This window comes from Haematobia irritans, chromosome 3, assembly GCF_050003625.1.
Source record: "Haematobia irritans isolate KBUSLIRL chromosome 3, ASM5000362v1, whole genome shotgun sequence".
NCBI lineage: Eukaryota > Metazoa > Arthropoda > Insecta > Diptera > Muscidae > Haematobia > Haematobia irritans.
The window spans coordinates 7,635,194-7,658,554 of record NC_134399.1 but is presented as its reverse complement, the minus strand read 5'-3'; the positions used below and the strand labels follow the sequence as shown (position 1 = coordinate 7,658,554).

The 23,361-nt window shown below is 30.2% G+C and overlaps 3 protein-coding genes and 1 long non-coding RNA gene across 5 annotated transcripts in view; 2 read left to right on the top strand and 2 right to left on the bottom strand.

Annotated features, from left to right (window-relative positions):
• Positions 1-128: 128 nt before the first annotated feature.
• THADA (Thyroid adenoma-associated protein homolog) lies at positions 129-11,009 on the bottom strand. Its single transcript, XM_075299588.1, has 11 exons — positions 10,788-11,009; positions 10,663-10,733; positions 10,508-10,608; positions 10,189-10,440; positions 9,316-10,127; positions 7,956-9,256; positions 6,780-7,895; positions 2,009-2,068; positions 1,628-1,782; positions 893-1,564; positions 129-832 (listed from the first exon to the last, which is right to left on the bottom strand). The coding sequence occupies exons 1-11, from the start codon at positions 10,894-10,896 to the stop codon at positions 274-276; spliced, it is 5,208 nt and encodes a 1,735-aa protein (XP_075155703.1). The 5' UTR covers positions 10,897-11,009; the 3' UTR covers positions 129-273.
• Positions 11,010-12,842: 1,833 nt separating this feature from the next.
• ND-B16.6 (NADH dehydrogenase (ubiquinone) B16.6 subunit) lies at positions 12,843-13,789 on the top strand. 2 transcript variants are annotated; one of them, XM_075300425.1, is made up of 4 exons: positions 12,843-12,960; positions 13,027-13,136; positions 13,215-13,435; positions 13,491-13,789. In XM_075300425.1, exons 2-4 carry the CDS (start codon positions 13,046-13,048, stop codon positions 13,626-13,628), a joined length of 450 nt encoding a protein of 149 aa, XP_075156540.1. In that variant the 5' UTR covers positions 12,843-12,960; positions 13,027-13,045; the 3' UTR covers positions 13,629-13,789. The 2 variants fall into 2 exon arrangements, with proteins under 2 accessions (XP_075156540.1, XP_075156541.1); XM_075300426.1 differs by having other exon boundaries at positions 12,859-12,956; positions 13,024-13,136.
• Positions 13,790-14,210: 421 nt separating this feature from the next.
• LOC142229439 (uncharacterized) lies at positions 14,211-15,765 on the bottom strand. Its single transcript, XM_075300000.1, has one exon. The coding sequence runs from the start codon at positions 15,542-15,544 to the stop codon at positions 14,516-14,518; it is 1,029 nt and encodes a 342-aa protein (XP_075156115.1). The 5' UTR covers positions 15,545-15,765; the 3' UTR covers positions 14,211-14,515.
• Positions 15,766-16,358: 593 nt separating this feature from the next.
• LOC142230276 (uncharacterized) overlaps positions 16,359-23,361 on the top strand; it is a 148,473-nt gene continuing 141,470 nt past the window's right edge. Inside the window, exon 1 of the long non-coding RNA XR_012720633.1 lies at positions 16,359-16,652. This is a non-coding gene — a long non-coding RNA (uncharacterized LOC142230276). The remainder of the gene's footprint in view (positions 16,653-23,361) is intronic.

Sequence of the window (23,361 nt, the reverse complement as noted above, 5' to 3'; positions counted from 1 at the left end):
TTTTGGTTCAACTTCTAAACCAGTGCCTTTTTATTTCTTTTCTACTTTTATGCCACGCATTCAGTAACTTTATTACACAAAAGACGAAACCTTTTAAATCTCATACAATTATTAACAAAAACTCAATATTTGTATATAAAAATAAATTTTTTATTTATCTATTTTGTTAGATTATAAACTTACGTTCTAAAATTTTTATGAAATGCAGAAGGAGTGCTTAAAAATACATATTTAAAAATGAATATTTTATTTAATGTCTATACTAAAAAAAAATTAGTATATTTTATACTTATGCGTTTTTAAAAATTCTACAACTTTAGAATGCATTTGAAAATTTTGTTCAAAAATTTCCACAGCATCTTTTACGATAGTTAATGGTTCAGCAAAATCATTTGCTTCACTTTTGTCAAATATTTCAATATCCAGATTATTGCACGATTCATTCTGTCGGTTATTTGTTACAGATGACGTTGAGGCATCTGAAATAATAATTCTAAATATATCCAAGACAAAGTCATCGTCTAGTTTATAAAATTTCAAAAGTTCCACAGTATATTGTAAGAATAAACGTTGGGCTAAAGTCGAAACAACTCTATCTTCAGGAGAAATTCTTAGAAATTCTTTTTTCCAACTTTGGCCTAAATACAATTCAACATTTTGTGTAAGGCAACTTAAAACTAATGCAGAAGCAAAATCTCTTATGTCATAGTCATCATCCATTAATAGATCTAGGAATAATTTTATATATAATTTCAGGAAATGCATACGTTTTGTTTCCAACGATTTGGGATAATGTACGGCTATGTGGGTCATGCTTTTGGCGGCTTTGATTCTGTTAAAAAAAGAAATAAAAAATAAAAATAAATCAAAAGCCTAATTTTCTAATGCTTACCTCAAATAAAAAGGTTGAGTTGGATTTGCAATTTCCACTAAATATTCCAAGCACAACTGGGCACATTCGTATTTGACACCTTCATTTTGTAAAACCCTTTCCACACACAGGGTCAAAGCAGATTTTACCTCTTCACTTTGTTTCTTAGCCGTTTCGAGTAGATGAGTTAAAGTGAAATCAAATTGTTTTAATAGACTTAGAATAGCGTAACATTTTTTTGCAGCCTCAGGATAGTATACGGGATTTTTAAGCATATCTTTCAGCATATGATGGAGGGCTTTGTTATATTTCAATTCAGAAGATAACTCCAATCTACTCTCATTACTTAAAGATTGAACAAATTGCATTTCTGGGGGCAATATTTCATATTCTTCTAACATTTCCAGATTCTGGGAAATTTTATATTTTTCACTTAGCAGTAAAAGCAATATGATATTTAGACATGTTTCTGCCTGCTCCAAAGGCATATGAGTCACTGGAGGGTCCAGCATATAGTCGGCTAAGGCTTCCGTGGGCAAAGTTAAGCGCATTATAAATAAATTATATAAGAAATTTGATTTATGTGCAACCGTATAATAATGAAAAGATTTTCTAGGATCCTTCAAAGCTGGTAAGCTAGAAAAGTATAGTAATTGTTGTACAATTGAGGGTTTTAATCTTAGCGAAGATAAACTGCAAATAGTAAACGAAAAATTTAAATACTTTTCTTTAAATACTTTCCTTTCTTCTACAAACCTGTTTAATATTTCCGAAAAAATATCTAAAATCACTTTAAATATTACAGCATTTTCCAGATGTGTATAACTTTGGAGACCCACAAGGGAACTGCTTATATCGGCTATTAAATTTTCATTTAATATGGTTTTGTTATTTTTCACCAAGTAATATATCTAGAAATGTATAAATAATAAATGAATTAATTCTTAAAATCTTCTGTGGGCTTTGTCCGGACAAATATTTAACAAAAATCTAAAAACATATTCATTAAAAATTTTCCATAATGGGTTTTATGCTATTTCAAGACAGGTTTAGCAATTAATTTGCCTAAAATATTTTGCCAGTGTAAATGAATCGTTAATTATTGAAATATCGGAATAAAAATAATGACATACTTACTTGCAATAAATATCCATGGAGTAAATTAAGTTTCAAAGAGTCACTATGGTCTGCCATAAACTTTGAAAGATAGAAAAGATAAATTAGTGCTGAATCCAAAAAAATTTTACGTTAGGTTTTTTCCAATATTTAAAGGAATTTATTTCTTCATTAGAACTCTAACCCGAAAAGGCCCTAAAGTCCTTACGCATTACACATTAGACAGGTTAGAGACATAAAAGTGGAATATCAAAAATCTACCAAAAAACCTACGTTTTTGATCAAAATTTTATTTCTCTAGAAAATTTTGTCAAAATTTTTATTTCTATAAAAAATTTTGTCAAAATTTTAATTCTATAGAAAATTTTGTTAAAATTTTAGTTCTATAGAAAATTTTGTCAAAATTTTAGTTCTATAGAAAATTTTGTAAAAATTTTAGGTCTATAGGAAATTTTGTCAAAATTTTATTTCTATAGAAAATTTTGTCAAAATTTTATTTCTATAGAAAATTTTGTCAAAATTTTATTTCATATTCATTTTCATCTTTATTTAATCAAACCGAGCCCATGCGGACTATATGTTGATAGATAATACAAATGATTACAGGTATTTGCTTGAAATGATAAAACTAACTAATACATATTTTAAAAACACTAAGTGAAAAAATACTATAATAAAACGAAATATATATGAAAATTATGAAAATAAAAACAAAGAAAGGCTAAATGTGATGTTTAAAACTAATATCCTAAAACTAAAAACCTAACGCACACTTTTATAAAAAAAATAAAATAATTATGACAAAAATAAATGGTGATATAATTATTGTCAGTGAGAAACATGACTAGTTCAAACGATTATTATGAAAATGCAAAATCAATCTATCTTTAAATGTATGAGAAGAAATTGAAAAATCCTTAGCAATAGCAGGCAAATGGTTCCATAGCCTTGTTATGCGAATTGCAAAAGATTTATCAAAAATGTTGTGGCTGAAATGTTCCACGTGAAATTGTGAATTTCTTGTGGAGTGTAAAAAATTGAAGTTATGCAGAAGATAAGAAGGTGGTCTGCGTTTTATGACATTAAAAAAGAAGCAAAGACATTTTATGGATACAATCGTTAAAAGAGCAACCCAAGAACTGCGAAGCAAAGTAGTCGTAGTCCCTCCTACATCGCTGGCCGTAAACAAAACGAAGAATACCATGAAAACACGAAATAAGTCTGTTAACGCAGGATCGATTAGCACCCGTATAGACCTCAATACCGTAAAGTATATGCGGCATGAGCAAGGAATGTGCCAACATATATTTAATCTGTGTAGAAAATATAACATTAAGGGAGTATAACTTCTTAAGTACAAAATTCAATTTCGCACACACATGGGCGATATGTGAGCCAAATGTAAGACCGGTGTCAAGTTCGAATCCGAGCGAAGTAATACAACTAGACGGAACGACAACACTATTCTGGACAACAATACAATTATTAGCACGTAAATTGTGAGATCCACCAAATACTATACATTTAGTCTTATCTACATTAATCCTAAGTTTATTGCAACGGGCCCATTCACAGATACGACCAATATCATCATCTAGATTGGAGACACAGATATCCAGATCCTCCGTATCACTTGTACTTATTTCTATAGAAAATTTTGTCAAAATTTTATTTCTATAGAAAATTTTGTCAAAATTTTATTTCTATAGAAAATTTTGACAAAATTTTATTTCTATAGAAAATTTTGTCAAAATTTTAGTTCTATAGAAAATTTTGTCAAAATTTTCTTTCTATAGAAAATTTTGTAAAAATTTTAGTCTATAGAAAATTTTGTCAAAATTTTATTTCTATAGAAAATTTTGTCAAAATTTTAGTTCTATAGAAAATTTTGTCTAAATTTTAGTTCTATAGAAAATTTTGTCAAAATTTTATTTCTATTGAAAATTTTGTGAAAATTTTATTTCTATCGAAAATTTTGGTCAAAATTTCATTTCTATAGAAAATTTTGGTCAAAATTTTATTTCTTTAGAAGAGTTTGTTAAAATTTTTTTTCTATAAAAATTTTTGTCAAAATTTTATTTCTATAGGAAATTTTGTCAACATTTTATTTCTATAGAAAATGTCAAAAACTTATTCCTGTAGAAAATTTTGTCAAAATTTTAGTTCTATAGAAAATTTTGTCAAAATTTTAGTTCTATAGAAAATTTTGTCAAAATTTTATTTCTATAGGAAATTTTATCAAAATTTTATTTCTATAGAAAATTTTGTCAAAATTTTATTTCTCTAGAAAATTTTGTCAAAATTTTATTTCTCTAGAAAATTTTGTCAAAATTGTAGTTCTACAGAAAATTTTTGCGAAATGCTATTTCTATAGAAAATTTTGTCAAAATTTTATTTCTCTAGAAGATTTTGTCAAAATTTTATTTCTCTAGAACATTTTGTCAAAATTTTATTTCTAAGAAAATTTTGTCAAAAATTTTAGTTCTATAGAAAAGTTTGTGAAAATTTTAGTTCTATAGAAAATTTTGTCCAAATTTTAGTTCTAAAGAAAATTTTGTCAAAATTTTATTTCTATAGAAAATTTTGTAAAAATTTTATTTCTATAGAAAATTTTGTAAAAATTTTATTTCTATAGAAAATTTTGTAAAAATTTTATTTCCATAGAAAATTTTGTAAAAATTTTATTTCTATAGAAAATTTTGTCAAAATTTTATTTCTATAGAAAATTTTGTCAAAATTTTATTGCTATAGAAAATTTTTGCGAAATGTTATTTTTATAGAAAATTTTGTCAAAGTTTTATTTAACTGTGGCCAAATGGAAAAATATGGGCATCCAGATTTATATGTGAAAAGTAGATTTTTTAGTTCTCTATCCGATGGTAAAACGGATCTTGCAAAATGTGTTTTGGAATGATATTGTTTTTTTTTGTGCAAATAGGAAATTTTGTCAAAATTTTAATTCTATAGAAAATTTTGTCAAAATTTTATTTCTATAGAAAATTTTGTCAAAATTTTATTTCTGTAGAAAATTTTGTCAAAATTTTATTTCTAAAACAGTTTTGTAAAAATTTTATTTGTATAGAAAATTTTGTCAAGATTTTATTTCTATAGAAAATATTGTCGAAATTTTATTTCTATAGAAAATTTTGCCAAAATTTTATTTCTATAGGAAATTTTGTCAAAATTTTATTTCTCTAGAAAATTTTGTCAAAATTTTATTTCTATAGAAAATTTTGTCAAAATTTCATTTCTATAGAAATTTTTGTCAAAATTTTGTCAAAATTTTATTTCTAAACCAGTTTTGTAAAAATTTTATTTGCATAGAAAATTTTGTCAAGATTTTATTTCTATAGACAATTTTGTCAAAAATTTTAGTTCTATAGAAAAGTTTGTCAAAATTTTAGTTCTATAGAAAATTTTGTCCAAATTTTAGTTCTAAAGAAAATTTTGTCAATATTTTATTTCTATAGAAAATTTTGTCGAAATTTTATTTCTATAGAAAATTTTGCCAAAATTTTATTTCTATAGGAAATTTTGTCAAAATTTTATTTCTCTAGAAAATTTTGTCAAAATTTTATTTCTATAGAAAATTTTGTCAAAATTTTATTTCTATAGAAAATTTTGCCAACATTTTATTTCTATAGGAAATTTTGTCAAAATTTTATTTCTCTAGAAAATTTTGTCAAAATTTTATTTCTATAGAAAATTTTGTCAAAATTTCATTTCTATAGAAAATTTTGTCAAAATTTCATTTCTGTAGAAAATTTTGTCAAAATTTTATTTCTAAAACAGTTTTGTAAAAATTTTATTTGTATAGAAAATTTTGTCAAGATTTTATTTCTATAGACAATTTTGTCAAAAATTTTAGTTCTATAGAAAAGTTAGTCAAAATTTTAGTTCTATAGAAAATTTTGTCCAAATTTTAGTTCTAAAGAAAATTTTGTCAATATTTTATTTCTATAGAAAATTTTGTCAATATTTTTTTTCTATAGAAAATTTTGTCAAAATTTTATTTCTATAGAAATTTTGTAAAAATTTTATTTGTATAGAAAATTTTGTCAAGATTTTATTTCTATAGAAAATTTTGTCAAAATTTTATTTCTATAGAAAATTTTGCCAACATTTTATTTCTATAGGAAATTTTCTCAAAATTTTATTTCTCTAGAAAATTTTGTCAAAATTTTATTTCTATAGAAAATTTTGTCAAAATTTCATTTCTATAGAAAATTTTGTCAAAATTTCATTTCTATAGAAAATTTTGTCAAAATTTTATTTCTATAGAAAATTTTGTCAAAATTGTATTTCTCTAGAAAATTTTGCCAAAATTTTTGTTTCTATAAAAAATTTTGTCAAAATTTTAATTCAATAGAAAATTTTGTTAAAATTTTATTTCTATAGAAAATTTTGTCAAAATTTTATTTCTATAGAAAATTTTGACAAAATTTTAGTTCTATAGAAAATGTTGTCAAAGTTTTAATTCTATAGAATTTTATCAAAATTTTAGTTATATAGAATTTTTTTTTTTTTAAATTTTAGTTCTATAGAAAATTTTGTCAAAATTTTAGTTCTATAGAAAATTTTGTCAAAATTTTAGTTCTATAGAAAATGTTGTCATAGTTTTATTTAACTGTGGCCAAATGGAAAAATATGGGCATCCAGATTTATATGTGAAAAATAGATTCTTTAGTTCTCTATCCTTACCATCGGATCTTGCAAAATGTGTTTGGGAATGATATTGTTTTTTTTTTTTGTTTGTGCAATGATTCAGTTGAACTATCTTTTTTATACTCACCACAATTTCTCCACACTTCGTACGTATCATATTTGATACTTCATCTTTATTAATCAAAGCTGTAATAGCCTTCGCCGCCATGTATCGAGTTTGCATTTCAGGACAACCTCCACATTTTGAAATGTATGGTATAAATTGGGATAATTTCAAATTCGATTCTGTTCCTTCCAAAGCTGAGGCGTAAAGACGACTTAATATCAACAATAAAGGATGCAATTTATGGGATTTTTCATTATCGTCTATGAGCTTACTGGCCTTTTGAAGCTCTTCCAAAAATAAATCATATAATTTCGGATAACGTAAGAAAAATATACGGCCAGTCATTCTATTACGAATATTAAGATTTTCGGAATCTTTTGTTCTTTGGACTCCAAAGATGCGTGTAATTAGTGCGGCAAAAAGTAAAGTAGCAGAATTCTTTTCGGACCAATTTGTAGCATCATATCCTCGTAGGGCCACCATTACACCTTCAGAGACATATTCTCCCACAGCTTCATTCAAATCGGAACAACGGAACAGGGCACGTAGTATATTTAGTGAGTGTGTCCTTGATTCTGGACTACTCTCTGGCGAAGAGGCCAATTTGAAAAGATGAGTCATGCAAAACATTAACGCCTTAGTTGAGCCCACTTTCAGTTCAGAGGTAATTAAAGCCTGCACCATAAATGGAACACCAGCACTACGGCGAGTTGCACATATTTTACCATTGTTTCCATCTTCTTGGGATATAATATCCATCAAATCTCGAAGCCATATCATGGGCAGGGCATTCAATTCGGAAGAGTCGACTGTCCAGAGACGACAACAAAGTTTTGAAAATCCAACATAAGCCTGTTCAAAGGCTCCACGATGTTTTGTTTCGGAGAGTAAAAGTTTGAAATGTTCTCCAATTTCCAAAATTTGTTCTTTAGTGATGAGAAATTTGCTATTGTTAGCATTCAATTGGATAGGTGAATACAAAACCAAATGACCCAATATAAGGGAAACCTCTTTGACAGTACGCCAGGCACAAAGTAGAACCATTTGAGGAGTGGTCTTTAAATGAGCCAAGTCCTCCTTATTTAGCTTTGTAGATAGGATTTTGCAAGGCCCTGTTTCCATATCTTGATTGGAGGACTGAAAGAAATAAAGAACTTAATATCAGTAATTGGGGACTTAATTGTACAAAATCCCTACCTCTTGTTTGAATAGACCTTCTGGAAAATCTCCAAAATCATTGGGTAAATGCCCTTCTGGCGATGAGCTGTTTACAATAGGTGATACTGTATTTGTCAAATCCTTGCATAGGCTTATCAAATCGGTTATAAAATTACACCAAGATATTTGCCCTGCTAATTTAGAAAATTCTAGCTTGCTTAACATATGAAGAATTGCAACTAGAATACCATACAAAGGATTCAATTTAGCCGCTTCCAAGATACTATGCTGGGCTAATTTTAAACCTTGTTGTAGTTCCATAAACAGCCATTTCAAGGCAGAATATATGGTGGGCTCATATTGTGGCAAATCAAATTCTCCAAATATTGAAGGTGCTCCTTTGTGGCATAGGTATTCTAATTGATAAGACCCTGTTATGGAATCTGTGGGTCTAACGGAAGTCAATAAGGCCTGCAATTGCTCTATAGTAATTTCCAATTGAAAATTAGTCAAAAGTCTTCCTTCCATATTTTGATTATCCTCCAATAATTTTAACATATTCACAGCCAATTCATTATTCGATTCATAGGAATCGGCCAAAGTTTCATATAGAACGCGAACGGTATTCTTGGGCAAAATGGAAAACAATTGAAGACCACTATTTACACATAGGACCAAACATTGCTGCAATAGTTGCAAGGACAACATTCTTCTACTAAAATTTGCTCCTTCGAATAGATTTTCCACTAACACCCGCATTATATTCTCAACAAAACGATATTCCAGTATTTGCCCGATGGTTATCTGGGACTTTTGGTTTCTTTTCATCTCTTTCTGTAAACCAATACTACATCTCATTAGGGCTTTTGTCAATAAAGCCAAACTCTTTTGACGTGTGGCAGGACATTGACAATTGCTATTGAATCTCAAAAAGATAATTAAAAGTTCACATTCCATTTCCGTGAGAGGCTCTGTGGTCTTATGGGTCTCCACTAGAAGTCTAAGGGCCATTATCCGGGTATCATCATTATTGGATAAAATACTAAGTTTGAGATTTTTAGAGAATTTTTCCATGATTTCATTATAGTTCTCCAATTGCATGCCCGATTTACGCACAGCCCACAAGGTGGAGAGTTTTGTGCTTATGGGAATTTCCTTTCTTCTTTCACTGAAAATAATTCTTTGCACCACACGAGCATCACATTTTACAGATTTTACAATAAGTGTCTCAATATCGGGTAAACGAGAATCTTGACAAGCGGCTATGTCAAGCAAATACATAATCCAGGTATTTGACCAATCTTCAAAGGACTTTTCCTTGTGACTATGGACCATAAGAACTAAAAAAAAAGAAAATATAAAAATAACAAAAAGGGAAATCTTGGGGTCTTATTCATACCTTCATATAAATTATTCACTATGAAATCCTTGCCCAAATTATCAGCAAACATTTTAGAAAACAGCAAAGGACAATTTTCGAGTATATGCTCTGATCCTAATACATGGGCCATTTGCTGTAAGACCACACTTTTCACCGACAAAGATAGAGTTTCGGAATTGCAAGATCTATAAGCATTTCCAATTAGTCCATCATATTTCAAAGCCAGGGAAGTTGATATAACATTGCGTATAAGATCTCTACTCAAGTGACGCACACTATCCATATGATGTTCCATGAAGGCCAGAGCAAAGGCCATGAGTTTATCCAAAATACGTTGAACTTCTTTCTTAGGAGACGTTTCACCATGGATTTGTGTTAATTTGGAAATTTGATATAATGCTCTGGTTGCACATAGCAGGATATTGGGCACGGTGGCATAAGTATTTGCAATTTCATCGATTTTCTCACATATTTCTAGAATAGCACTTGCATATTGTTGATATTCTTGTTGATTTGCGGTATTGATAACACCAACACATAGGGCTATTTCATTAGGATTATCGATATTCTTAGCCCTATCCACAAAACCTTTGTATTCATGGCATAGTTTGGCAATATGGGCCATAAGCATACCAGCATTAGTACGTGGATCCATGGGTATATCACCATCTAGAACAATGTTATTGCAAAGTTTTGTGAGCTCTTGCAAATCGGCTAAATGTGTTGTTTTCAAAGTTTCCCCATATTCTTGGACACAGTTCAATAGCAAACGTATGGAATTGTGAATGAATAGATAAAACTCATTACGTACCGAAGGTGATGATATAGTGCTATGATATTCGATTTGAGATTACTAGGTTTATGAAAAATCTCTATGTATTTCGTACTCACTTTAATTCTTTCAAATATTTATTAACCGATAAACAGACAAAGGGAAAGACATCAGTGATAAGATGACCTAAACTTTTCAAACCACAAGCAAAGTTTTCGAAGCATCCAGAAATGGAAACTATTGTAAAATTCATATCCACACAGTCTCTACTTGAATCCAAGACATTTAACATATTTTGTATACTACATTTCAATGAATTTACTATCATCAATTCATTGGTATCTTCCATTTTAGAGGCAGTAATAAGAAGCCTTAAAAGAAACAAGTTTACAAAATTTTTTACCATTTGCTTATTCATTCATTTCTGAATATACCTACTTTAAAATTTGATTTCGCACTGGATGTTTTAAGGCACAATTGAATAGTAGGTCACATAGAAACTGCAGGATGTCCTTGTTTTTGTCCATAGATTCAAATATCTGAAAATCATACATTGTATTCCTAGGACGAATATCATAAATTCCCACACATACCATTTTTACACAAGCTACTTGTTCAGGAACTCCTTTTGCTTGTTTAAAATTTAGGCAGTAGATTTCTTTAGCTATAAAAATGAATTTTTTAAATACTGGCTACTGATATCCATTGATTTTCTTACAATCTTCATAGTTTGGTGGCAGTTTTGCTAGAGAAGCACGCATTTCAGCATTTTTTCGAACATTTTCGTTGGTTTTTACAGAAGAGACGCGAAGATTCAACGCATTCATTATGTGGTATATACTTTTAAGAATGTTTTTTAATTTATTTTTTATTCAATTCCGCGAAAACATCCAAATCGAGACGAAAACGTGTATTTTTTGTTGACATGGGGCAAAAACAATAACAATACGAACAACAGCTGAGCGAACAAAATGACAGCAATAACCGACATTGGGGCCCTTTATACTACGTTGACACTAGGCACCGCAAATGTTTAGTGTGTAAATATAACCATAGCGATTAGCGGTAGGCGAACATTTGTTTACGTGTATTTCTTAAGGGAAGCCAAAAGTCCGCAGCGGAATGGCGTAACGGCTAGCCAAATTAAAATCTATTGTAATTGATTGGCGGAAGTGGAACAACATAGTGTTGCCATTGCTTATCACTAGGAATTGTTGTTGCCTGGCGACGTGAAAATTCTTTTTTCTTGATATAATTCAATATATAACATTACACTGCATTTTTTATTCAAATTCAATTGTTAAAGTATCAATTATTATTCAAATTCAAATGTTAAGGTATCAAGTTCGAGTTTAGCCGCTAAAAACGCCATTTTTTATGATTACTTTTCTTTAATAATCCATTTTAAGGAATAAAAACTTTGTGAAAATTTGCTTTGGGCTATTCCTCATCAAGTTATAATAAAATTTGCAACAAAGATGTATAATTTGATGATTTTCTTTACTGATTTAGTTTTCACTTTAGCGGCTAAACTCGAACTTAATACCCACCTTAATATTGAAAAAGAACGCTATATTGACAACAAAAATAATCGGAAATAAAAAAGAAGACATGGCAAAATGTTTCGCCTAACACTGTGGTTATGTTTACACACTTACAAATCTCGAGTGCTCTTAAAGGATTTAATTGCGGTTTAATACAATAAAAATACGGATTTTTTTAGTTTATTCTCAATATTATTATTTTAACATAAAATTTACTGTTGAGTTGAAGGTTTCTTTTGATTGATGATGAACTCAAGATTGAGGCAACAATTGAGATGGCTGACGTAAAGACTTCTCCAATATATAAAACAACAGCAGGTTTGAAAAAAGCGACGTTATTGTACTAAAGACACAGACAATGCAGTGTAGTGGATTTGTTCACTAAAGGTGGGTATTAAGTTCGAGTTTAGCCGCTAAAATCGCATTTTTCACGATTACTTTTCTTTAATAATCCATTTTATGGAATAAAAACTTTTGTAAAATTTTTGCTTTGGGCTATTCCCAATCAAGTTATAATAAAATTTGCAACAAATATGTATAATTTTATGCCTGTTTTTACTGATTTAGTTTTCACTTTAGCGGCTAAACTCGAACTTAGTACTCACCTTAAGTGTTCTGTTGAAATCAATAGAGCTTTCAACCCAAGTCTACCTTGGGAAATTTGCTTTGCTTGTCGATAAAAATTGCGTCATTGCTTTATGAAGGAAATTTCAGCAATCCATAAGAAAGTCATAGGAACTTTTGCAGTGAAATTTTTGTTAGGACGATGTCTCCTTTCTCTGCGTTATTACGGCGTTCTCACCAAGCATGTTTTGGGGTTTGAAATTTTTCCCTTTATAAGCATTTCAAAACGAGTCGTTTTCCCCATACAAAAAATCAAGTTCAAATCACAAATTTTCCTCCAAAACACGTAATTTTTATGATGTAAACGCCCCTAATATGGAATATGCTCTGACTGAACATACTCTTTTCAAAATATACAAAACAAAGGCTTTGAAGAACATATGGATGTGAAAATGTTTTCCCTTTGTGATCGCGCTATTTATTTGAAAAAACGATGCATATATTTGAATTTAGAGTAAATGAGAATTTCGAATTTCTCGGTGTGAACGGTGAAATGTTTTGGAAAAACGAGTCAGTGGGAAAATAGCATATGACGTTCTGGTTTGTTTTCATTTTCTCCTTATAAGAAACCTATAGCAATTCCCATCTCTGGTCATCTGCTATAATGTCAACAGAAGAATTTTGTAAACAAAAGTCTTGCGTTGGTAGCACTGGTGTTATGCAAACGGCCGATTGTCAAAAAATTTGACATTGCAATTCTCCTCATTTTTCACAGCAGCATAGGTAAAAAAAATTGGAAATTATCTTTACTTAGAAATCAAAAAATTAATAAATCTCAATCTAAATTAGTTGCCTGAAGAGATAAACAATGGATGCTGCTAAAAAGCAAGATATGCCCCCACCAGGAGGCTACAAGAAAATACCCTTTGCTCGTGTACCAGCCAAAGTATATTTGTCAGGTATGTGAGTTACGGAATCTCTCAGCAATTGTTTGTCACAGAAGATTTTATATCATTAAAATGTATTTATTCATAAAGGTTGGCAAATGTTGGGAGCTTATGCTGCTGTGACCACCGTTGGCTTGTATGTTTACTACTTGAATGCCAAAATGATTAAACGCGAAGAAATCGAAATGCGTTCTGCTGAGAATGTTATATTCCCTGTTTTGATTGCTGAACGAGATCGCGAGTTCTTGAAGCAATTGAGACGCAATCGCGACGAAGAAGCCAAATTGATGGCCAATGTTCCTGGTTGGGAAGTAAGTTGAAATTGAACAATTTTCGTTCAATGGTATTAATGTTCTTTCTGTGTAGGTTGGTACTTGGTACGGCGAACCCGTTTACAAAACATTGCCTAAGGACAAATTGGTTAGTCCAACCTTCAATGAATTCTATGCCCATACCGATTGGAAAGCTTTGGCTAAGCGCGCCCACATCAAATTGTGGTCTTAAATTATATACATTCGCTGTATGCATTAAAAGTGGAGAGCTGCTACTATCGTCATGCTTTTCATTAGTTTTTAAAATAAATATGATGTGATTTTCTGTTTAAAATCATTTTAGAAAATATCTTTAATAAATGAAAAAGTTGAGAGGAAACATAGGTAGAAGAATGTCTTGTATTTTAAATAATATATGGCGACAGTGGCACATGGTGGACCTATGTGATTCATTCAGAAAGGATAGATGATATGGGCCCCATTTCTACGGGTGTAAATGGGGCCCACATGACCCTCTTTAGATCAGCTAGCATGGGTGGATTTGCCATATCAAGTTTTGAGATGGGTATTCCATACGGCAAAATCTCAAGTCAATCTCTGTTCACTCGAAAGTTACCCACAACCATCAAGTATATCTGACCATTATTTCAGGGTATTACATTGTTATAGAACATGAACCTAAACCATTATTTCGAAGATTGCGTGTCCATTTGATATTTCCCATTTTCAGTAGTTCCTTATGTACGTCAACCTCCACCCATCGACTTCTTTATCGGCTAAAAAGTTTTAACAAAAAATAAAACTCGTAGCCCAATGGTATTTAAAATGTTTATTTCTAACATTTCACATAAAGTCTAAAATAGTGGCTTACAAAATTGTCAAAATTCATATTATATATATTGTAAACAATAAAATAGAAATATAGCCTAAAGTGCACAGAGATAGGCACCTTTTATATGCTACTTCATTAAGGGGGAAATATTATTTTTATTTCAGAAAAACAAGTATAGACTTATGAATGTAAATAAAAAAAGTAGTTTTGAAATTCTCTTGGAAATCGTACACAAGCAAGCATCTAATAAAAGCCTAGCATTTCCCAATAAACCCCTATTTTGTAGATTACTTCATATCTCGTCGTCGTTTTATGGTGCCATCACATGTGGGAATGTGGCGTTGTAGAAAACCTTCAAACACAAATTTGCGTCCGCATCGATCACAAGAGAATTCCCGCTTTTCATCCACCATTTGTTTGTGTTGCTTCAACATTTCAGCGTTAGAGAATTTGTCACGACATGGATCACAAGCATAACGCCGTTTTACGGCTCCGGCTTCAAAGGCTACCGTAAAGTTCTGTGAGCAGAAGGAACAAGTATATTCTTTGACCACCATCTTCTTAAAACCATGCTCCATATTGAGTGAAGCGGCCTCAGCTTCTAGTTTGTCTTGATGCTTGTGTTGTTCCATGTGAGCATTGTATTTCTCTTCATCGACAAATTTACGATAGCAGCGTGAACAGCGTTTTGGACCATCGCCCGTGTGACGTAGCATATGCTCCTTAAGATAGCTGACTGAATTGAAGACACGATTACATATTTTGCATTTTCTTTCTTCTTCGGGCACTTCAGGTTTTTGTCGCATACATGCCCTCATATGTAGTTTTAGAGAGCCTGCAGCGCTATAACAATTTCCACAATTGGGACAGTAAAAGGTTTTGTTGTTGCGAATGACAAGCTCACTTATACCAGCATCATTTATTTCATATTCTTCTGTACTGCCCAAACTATCGTCGTGGCCCCCTTCCGATGTACCCGTTGGAACAATGTGCAATATTGTGTGGCTACCATCATCGTCCACCACGGTTTCTACTTCTTCGACTTCATCCGTAATAACTTGATGAATGGCTATGGGTCTACCATGTTCGTCTATTATTACCTCTTGCGTTTCCTGTATAACATCAGGATGCCTTTGTTGATTTAGCGATGCTACCGCCGCCTCCGCTTCCTCAGTTGTTGCAAATGTGGCATAAGCATACTGCGGTTCTTCACCTGAATTGGGATCGTGTATTAAAACGGGAACCACTTCCTCCTTGATTGTTCCACTCGCTGTAGTTGTTGTCAATGTAGCGTATTTGGCTCGTTTGGCATTCATTGTTTACCTTTTGGAGGATCTAAGAGTTTCCAGATGTTCTCCAATGCAATAAAATCGGCGGATTTCTATCAGTTGGTCAACTCTAGCAGAAGTATTTTGGTGGCGGAGATACCGTCTTGGTTTTTGTGAAGAGAATCTTTTGTGAAAAATGAAAAACGATGTCTACTCTGGTTGTTCGCGAACAGCAATTGTGGCAACGTCGTGTCATTAATTTTTTTGTTCACTTTTCCAAAATGGTGGCCGCTGTTCAACAAGCAGGGTTGTATTCGAATAATATAAACGCAAACGTTCGGTAGCAGTGTTGCCAAATTTATTTGATTAAAAATCGCTAAGTATAGAAAAAGTGCTAAAGTGTGGAGAAAAATAGTGAAAGTGTGCAAATATAAATAGCTATAGGCGGTAGGCGAACACTTGTTTACGTGTATTTCGTATGGAAAGCTCAATATCCGAGACGGAATGCGGTGAAGGCTTGCGGCATGTTGCCAAATTAAAATCTATACTAATTCCTTGGCGGAAAATGGTATAGTGTTGCCATCGCTTATCTAGGTTTTGAAATTCGTTTTTCATGACATAACTCAACAAATAACAAAACATTACGTGTTTCTATCCATCTCCTTCATTAAATATTAAAAATTCATACTATATTGACCATCAAAAACACTCGGAAACAAGAAAAGAGGACATTTTCGCCGACAAGCTTATTTTATTTGTCGTCGTGGCGAAAATGTTTCGCCTACCGCCTACCGCTGGTCATTATGGTTATATTTACATACTAAAACATGAAAATTAATTTTCTATACAAATGAGCTTTGAGCTTTTCTATGAGAGAGAGAATAGGACATAAGTTCGATTTAAGACTAGTATTCATATTAGTGAAACTCCAAACCAAAAAGGGCAAAAATATACAAAGCATTAACTTGAGAATTCACTAAAAGACTTTACCCAGATTGTGTTAACGTTGTTAAAATATAATGCAATGATCTTGCTAAAAAGGACAATGAGACTTTTATTATGAAAATCCACCAAAGTGAAAAAAAAACTAGCACAGCCCGGAATACAGGGATATTTCCCCACGAAGTTTTCATAACGGCCGAACTTATCTCACAAGGTAAGAGACAAGCTCCTTATAGTCAAGTTCTTTCTTTGTTTATAGATCAAATGCAGTCTAAAGCTGTCCATAGGCGTATTTAAAATTACAAGCTCATAGTTGTTTGACTTTAAACAGGTGTGTGTCCTCATATGGAGACAGAGAGCGGTAATGGTTTAAACAATCCCTCAAAACTGATGAATTTGATATATCTAAGTTAGGTAAGGTTGAAAATTGTATTCAAGTTTCGCTGTTTCATGAGGGCCTACATGCACCCATGTCAATATTCGCTTTGACGACGACTTCTTAGACGAGTTTCCCAATGTGTTTCCAGTTCCACCAATAAAGTTTTTCAGCGGTAGTTTATCCCTCTCAATAATGATGCTGACATTCCTGTGTATTTTATAGTTTCTCTTTGGCTATAAAAAGGAGTTTCCTTATCTTTGCGCTATATATAGAATGGGGTAGCTCTCATTTATAAGAAAAAGTTCATCATATGTGGTATCACAATAGACTGAATAGCTCCTTGAACTAACGTACCTGCCATAGGACAAATGCTCCAGTTTGTCGAAATGGGACTGTATTTTTTGTAATATTTCCAATTGAATTGTTCCAAAAATGCATATGGAAAAAAAGGAATAAACAAATTTATAGAGCTGCTGAAACAAATAACTTTTTTGCTATTATCACAAAATTGTTCATTCGTGTGTAAGCTCCAAGAAGCACTTATAGAAAACATTTATAAGGCTAAAACTCCCAGAAATGTCCTCACCATCTGCGCGCAATGCGGGTACGCTAAACATTGAACTAAGGGGAGGCCTCCCAGCCGAATGGAAATATTCAAATATATATTTGGGAAGTTCTTGTCATTTCCATTAAAAATAGAACGTTTTAATTCGTTAAGTCCAAGACAACATGATAACGTGACCCCTCTCCAGAAATCAATTTCGCTGGAAGGGCATTAAAAGTTTTATTTCGAAAATATATTTCTTATTGAATATCCACCAAGCAGAAGAGAAATTCTTCTAATAAATTACAATGTAGTTTTGCTTTGACTTTTTTCAATTTTATAAGATCCAGTTGAAACTAGTTTGAGAACAATTTTAACGAAACAATTAATAAAATAAATAAATTGTCTCATGTCTTTCTTGACTTTGTAATTAAAGTCTATGTCATGCACATATTATACAAAGAGCAAGTAGTTTTTGTCAATTGCTTAGAGATCTGAGATCTGCATATGAGACATATTCAGATTGAGAATTTGGACATTGTGGAGAGTAGTGTATAAAATGGTTTTGACATTGACCGATATATCGAGTATCGATCTGATTGATCAAAAGAAATCAAAGCTAATTTTAGTTTATGAAAATATTTAAATATTAAAATGTTCGAAAGATTGTAAAATAACGAAAAAACTGTAGTTACCAAGCAAAAAAAGCGTCGCCAAAAAGGTAGTGCAATTTCTTTCTTTCTTTCTTTATTGACAGTAATATATAAAGCCTTCAAGGCCGATAACAATATTACAAACTTAATTATCAATAGTTTATGATACAAATTCAAAACATAATTTAATTTATATCTGTACTAGAATAATAACGATAGTGGCTCCCCAGCCAAAAGTATTAGTAATAATTATAAGAATATAAATATTGCCCTAGTAGCAGCGCTGGTATAGAGCGACTAAAAGACATGTTCAAATTTTTAATCATTTCCATGTGAAGCAAAGTGATCAATGAGCTTATTTCTAAACACAATGTTAGAAAAAGAAAAGTTACGTAGCTCCTGGGGAAGATTGTTCCAAGCTCGCATGGTTCGCACCAAAAACGATCGCTCATATAGTTGCGTCACCATATGAGGAATCACTAATTGTGGATTACGGGTAGTTCTTGTAAAAATAAATTGTTCCCTTAACATTGGAGGAAGATTTGACTTTATAATTTTGTAAAAACAAAATAAAATACGTAATTCAAAAAATCTTTGAAAAGGAAAGCCCAGAAATTGTAAAGCATATTGTGAAATGTGGTCGAATCTACGCAGTCCATAAATATATCTCACAATCATATGAAAACTTCGTCTCAGTCTCTGCAAATTCGAACCAGGTGCTCCAGAATAAACCTCAATTGCATAATAAATCTGGGACATCATCAGAGAAGATGCGACATTTTTCCGGACATGACCAGGGCAAGTAGGTACTTAAAGAACGTAGTCGACGGAGAGTAACGACAATATTAGATACTATGGAGTCAATGTGGCTACTAAAGTCCAGTCTAGGATCGAGTACAACACCTAGACACTTGATCAAGTCAACCATTTCTACCCTGGCATCGCGGATTTGTCCAAAACACATGGCCTTGCTCTTACGTGCATTAATTTCAAGACCATTTGAAGTTACCCACTGACTAATATCCTTTAGGACGGTGTTAACTAATGAAATCAATGCATTGGTAGAGCTCCCACAGAACAATAGATGTATATCGTCAGCAAATAGAAAAGGTATGCAGTTATAGCCCTTAATATGATCCACAATGTCGTTGATATACAAGAGAAATAAGAGAGGGCTTAAAATTGATCCCTGGGGTACTCCACAGTCAATACTTCGAATGGCTGAATTGGAGGTTTTTAAAGAAACATATTGAGAGCGACCAGTCAAGTATGATTGCATAAGTTTACAAGAGTACTCTGAAAAATGGAAGTCAGTGTTCAGTTTATGAATTAGCCTTACGTGACTAACCCGATCAAAAGCTTTTGACAAATCCAGTGATACGAGTGAATCCGGAAGTGGTGCAAATTGGGGCAGAAGCGATGAATTTAACATGAGCTTGTCATAGGACGAATGTCCACCATTTCAACAGTTGTTGCACTAATTTGCATCACATCTTATGGTGTGATCCGAATTCAGTGTTTTGGATGTAAATGAAAAAATTTTGTGATATTTTGACAAATAAATCACTTCTAAAATTTTTCATGATTGTTTTCAAAATTAGTTCAGATTTGAGCAAGGCTACTAATTTTTTTATTTTTACTAAAAAAATTAACAATTTGGATTTTTGCATCGAAAATGACGATTTTAGCTCCGTTCTTTAGATACATAGTTTAGGGAGTTCAACTTTTTCAATTTGATGAATTTTTTGAAATAAATTTAAAAAGTATCCACACTCCGCAGCAAATGTGGAAATTTATAATCAGATAAAACTAAAATTAGAAGCTAGCTGAAGAATAATTCATTGGATGGAATACTTTTTTTTTCAAGAAATGACCTAAAATTAAAGAAATGGTCTAAAATTAAATAACTCAAGTTGTTTTAATACCAAAAATGATTTACTCAGAATGTGCAATAGAAACATTTACGAAAATTAAGATTTTTGAAGAAATACTAAAACTATCCTTAACATATTGCCATTCTAGTTATATACGTCAAATTTTGTCAAAATCGGTTCAGATTTAGATATAGGTCGCATATACACATGTTTATAACAGAATTTCTATGAGTGTTAAATGTAAAAATTTTTGTGTGATTTGCAATATACGCAATTAATTTATATATAGAAACGAGAGGTTCGACATGAATGCAATATGTCGAAGATAGATAGTAAACACAATTATTTTTGGCTAATAGGAAGACAATTACATAGCTTTTATTTTTAGCAAAAAACATAAGTGTGTTAAAGTGTTTAACATACAAAGTGTACAATAAAATATTACATAGAACTTTAATATGTTCTAAATTTCACGGAGAAGTTTTATATTCATGTTTTTATTTTTGTTTGTTTCTTATTTTCAATTTTTTAAATTAATAATTAAATTTATATTTTATTCGTAATTTTAATAATTTTTTCGTAATTTTTATAATATTTTTTTGTTAATTGTTTTAAATATTGTGTATCTGTTTGTTTCAAATTCTGTTAGTCAGTTATTAATACTATTTATGTTACTTTTTTTAGTTTTTAAGCTCATAATATTTATAATTTATAATTGTTGTTATGTTTTTGTAGATTTGGAATGGGTTATGGCCTTGGGGCTTGGATTCGTCAAGAGAATAAATAAAAAAATATTGTGTGAATTTAGTATCGTGAATTTTCACGGTGCATTATTTATTCACTCCACTTATTTGATTTCTAATCGAAATAGCATGCATTGAATGCCCTGCAGATTTAATTTATGAAAAATTATTTAGTCTAAGTTTTGTTGTTTTTGTTTTTCGGCCTTTTTGTTTAATACCTTCTAAAAAAAATTATTTAGTGTTTAGGCAGTTTTTCGAAAAACAGAAAACTGGATTTCTTATGGGACCACAATATAAAACAAGTATATAGAGCAGTAAGTTCGGCCGAGCCGAATCTTAAATACCCACCACCGTGAATCAAATATAATAGTTTACTTTGTAAACTCTTCGTCGTAGCGGGTTACTTGATAATATATCGATCAGTTCAACCAGTAAGCTTCCCGAAGATAAATTTAAAGATTCTACCTATGAAGACTAGCTCAGATTCTGGATTTAAGTATAAGAACCAATTTTGTTTGAGTTGTAGAGAAATCATAAACATATCGTTTAAATGATGAAATAAAGCTTTGATTTCTATAGAAAATTTTGTCAACATGTTATTTCTATAGAAAATTTTGTCAACATTTTATTTCTATAGAAAATTGTGTCAAAATTTAATTTCTATAGAAAATTTTGTCAAAATTTTATTTCAATAGAAAATTTTATCAAAATCTTATTTCCATAGAAAATTTTGTCAAAATTTTATTTCCATAGAAAATTTTCTCAAAATTTTATTTCCATAGACAATTTTGTCAAAATTTTATTTCTATAGAAAATTATGTCAAAATTTTATTTCTATAGAACATTTTGTCAAAATTTTATTTTTATAGAAAATTTTGTCAAAATTTTATATATATAGAAAATTTTGTCAAAATTTTATTTATTGTTGTTTTTTTGTTTTTTTGATCTCAGCTTAAAGCCATGCATTGACTAAACTACAAGTGTAGCTTAACCAACGCTCAAAAACAAACCCAGCCAAATACATACAAATCGATGATTTGAGTTTGGCAAAGGAAAAGAGATATGCTGGCAAATTTGTTTAGGCAGTAGCCGACTATCAAACCCTTTTTCGGGAGGTTCAAGTGTAGTTCACGTTGGGTTGAGTGAATTACCCGAATTTATTCTGATAATTGGTTGATAGTGTGGGTCGCAGGTAAGCAAAGATCACGTGCACAAAGTTTCTTTTTTTTAAAAAAGATTTATTTAAAAAAAATGATTGCTAACAAAAATGTACAATTGAAGCTTTTTGAACAGGAAAAATATAAGTGAAAAAAATATTAATGAAAAAGCAAAGGTAAATTGATTTTTTTAAAAACTTCTATATTTTAGAAGTGTGTAGCCAAGGTTGTCACCACAATAGTTTTGCTGCAAGTAGAGGATGCTGATGAGGAATGTGGTAATTCCGAAACAGCTGTACATCCAACCATCTTGCAGTCTATAGGGCTTTGCCCAAATAAATTTGACAAGCATACTTTTCCTCTGTTGGTTAAGCTACACTTGTAGTTTAGTCAATGCATTGCTTTAAGCTGAGATCAAAAAACAAAAAAACAACAATAACGATTGAAGAGAAGCCAACAATAACAAACAAAACGAATGAAAATTTTATTTATATAGAAAATTTTGTCAAAATTTTATTTTTATAGAAAATTTTGTCAAAATTTTATTTCTATAGAAAATTTTATCAACATTTTATTTCTATAGAAAATTTTATCAAAATTTTATTTCTATAGAAAATTTTGTCAAAATTTTATTTCTATAGAAAATTTTGTCAACATTTTATTTCTATAGAAAATTTTGTCAACATTTTATTTCCATAGAAAATTTTATTAAAATTTTATTTCTATAGAAAATTTTGTCAAAATTTTATTTCCATAGAAAATTTTGTCAAAATTTTATTTCCATAGAAAATTTTGTCAAATTTTCCATGGAAAATTTTGTCAAAATTTTATTTCTGTAGACAATTTTGTGAAAAATTTTATTTCTGATGAAAATTTTGTCAAAATTTTATTTCTATATAAAATTTTGTCAACATTTTATTTCTATAGAAAATTTTGTCAAAATTTTATTTCTATAGAAAATTATGTCAACATTTTATTTCTATAGAACATTTTGTCAAAATCTTATTTCCATAGAAAATTTTGTAAAAATTTTATATATATAGAAAATTTTGTCAAAATTTTATTTCCATAGAATATTTTGTCAAAATTTTATTTATATAGAAAATTTTGTCAAAATTGTATTTTTATAGAAAATTTTGTCAAAATTTTATTTCTATAGAAAATTTTATCAACATTTTATTTCTATAGAAAATTTTATCAAAATTTTATTTCTATAGAAAATTTTGTCAACATTTTATTTCTATAGAAAATTTTGTCAATATTTTATTTCCATAGAAAATTTTATTAAAATTTTATTTCTATAGAAAATTTTGTCAAAATTTTATTTCCATAGAAAATTTTGTCAAAATTTTATTTCCATAGAAAATTTTGTCAAAATTTTACTTCCATAGAAAATTTTGTCAAAATTTTATTTCTGATGAAAATTTTGTCAAAATTTTTTTTTCTATATAAAATTTTGTCAACATTTTATTTCTATAGAAAATTTTGTCAAAATTTTATTTCTATAGGAAATTTTGTCAAAATTTTATTTCTATAGAAAATTATGTCAAAATTTTATTTCTATAGAACATTT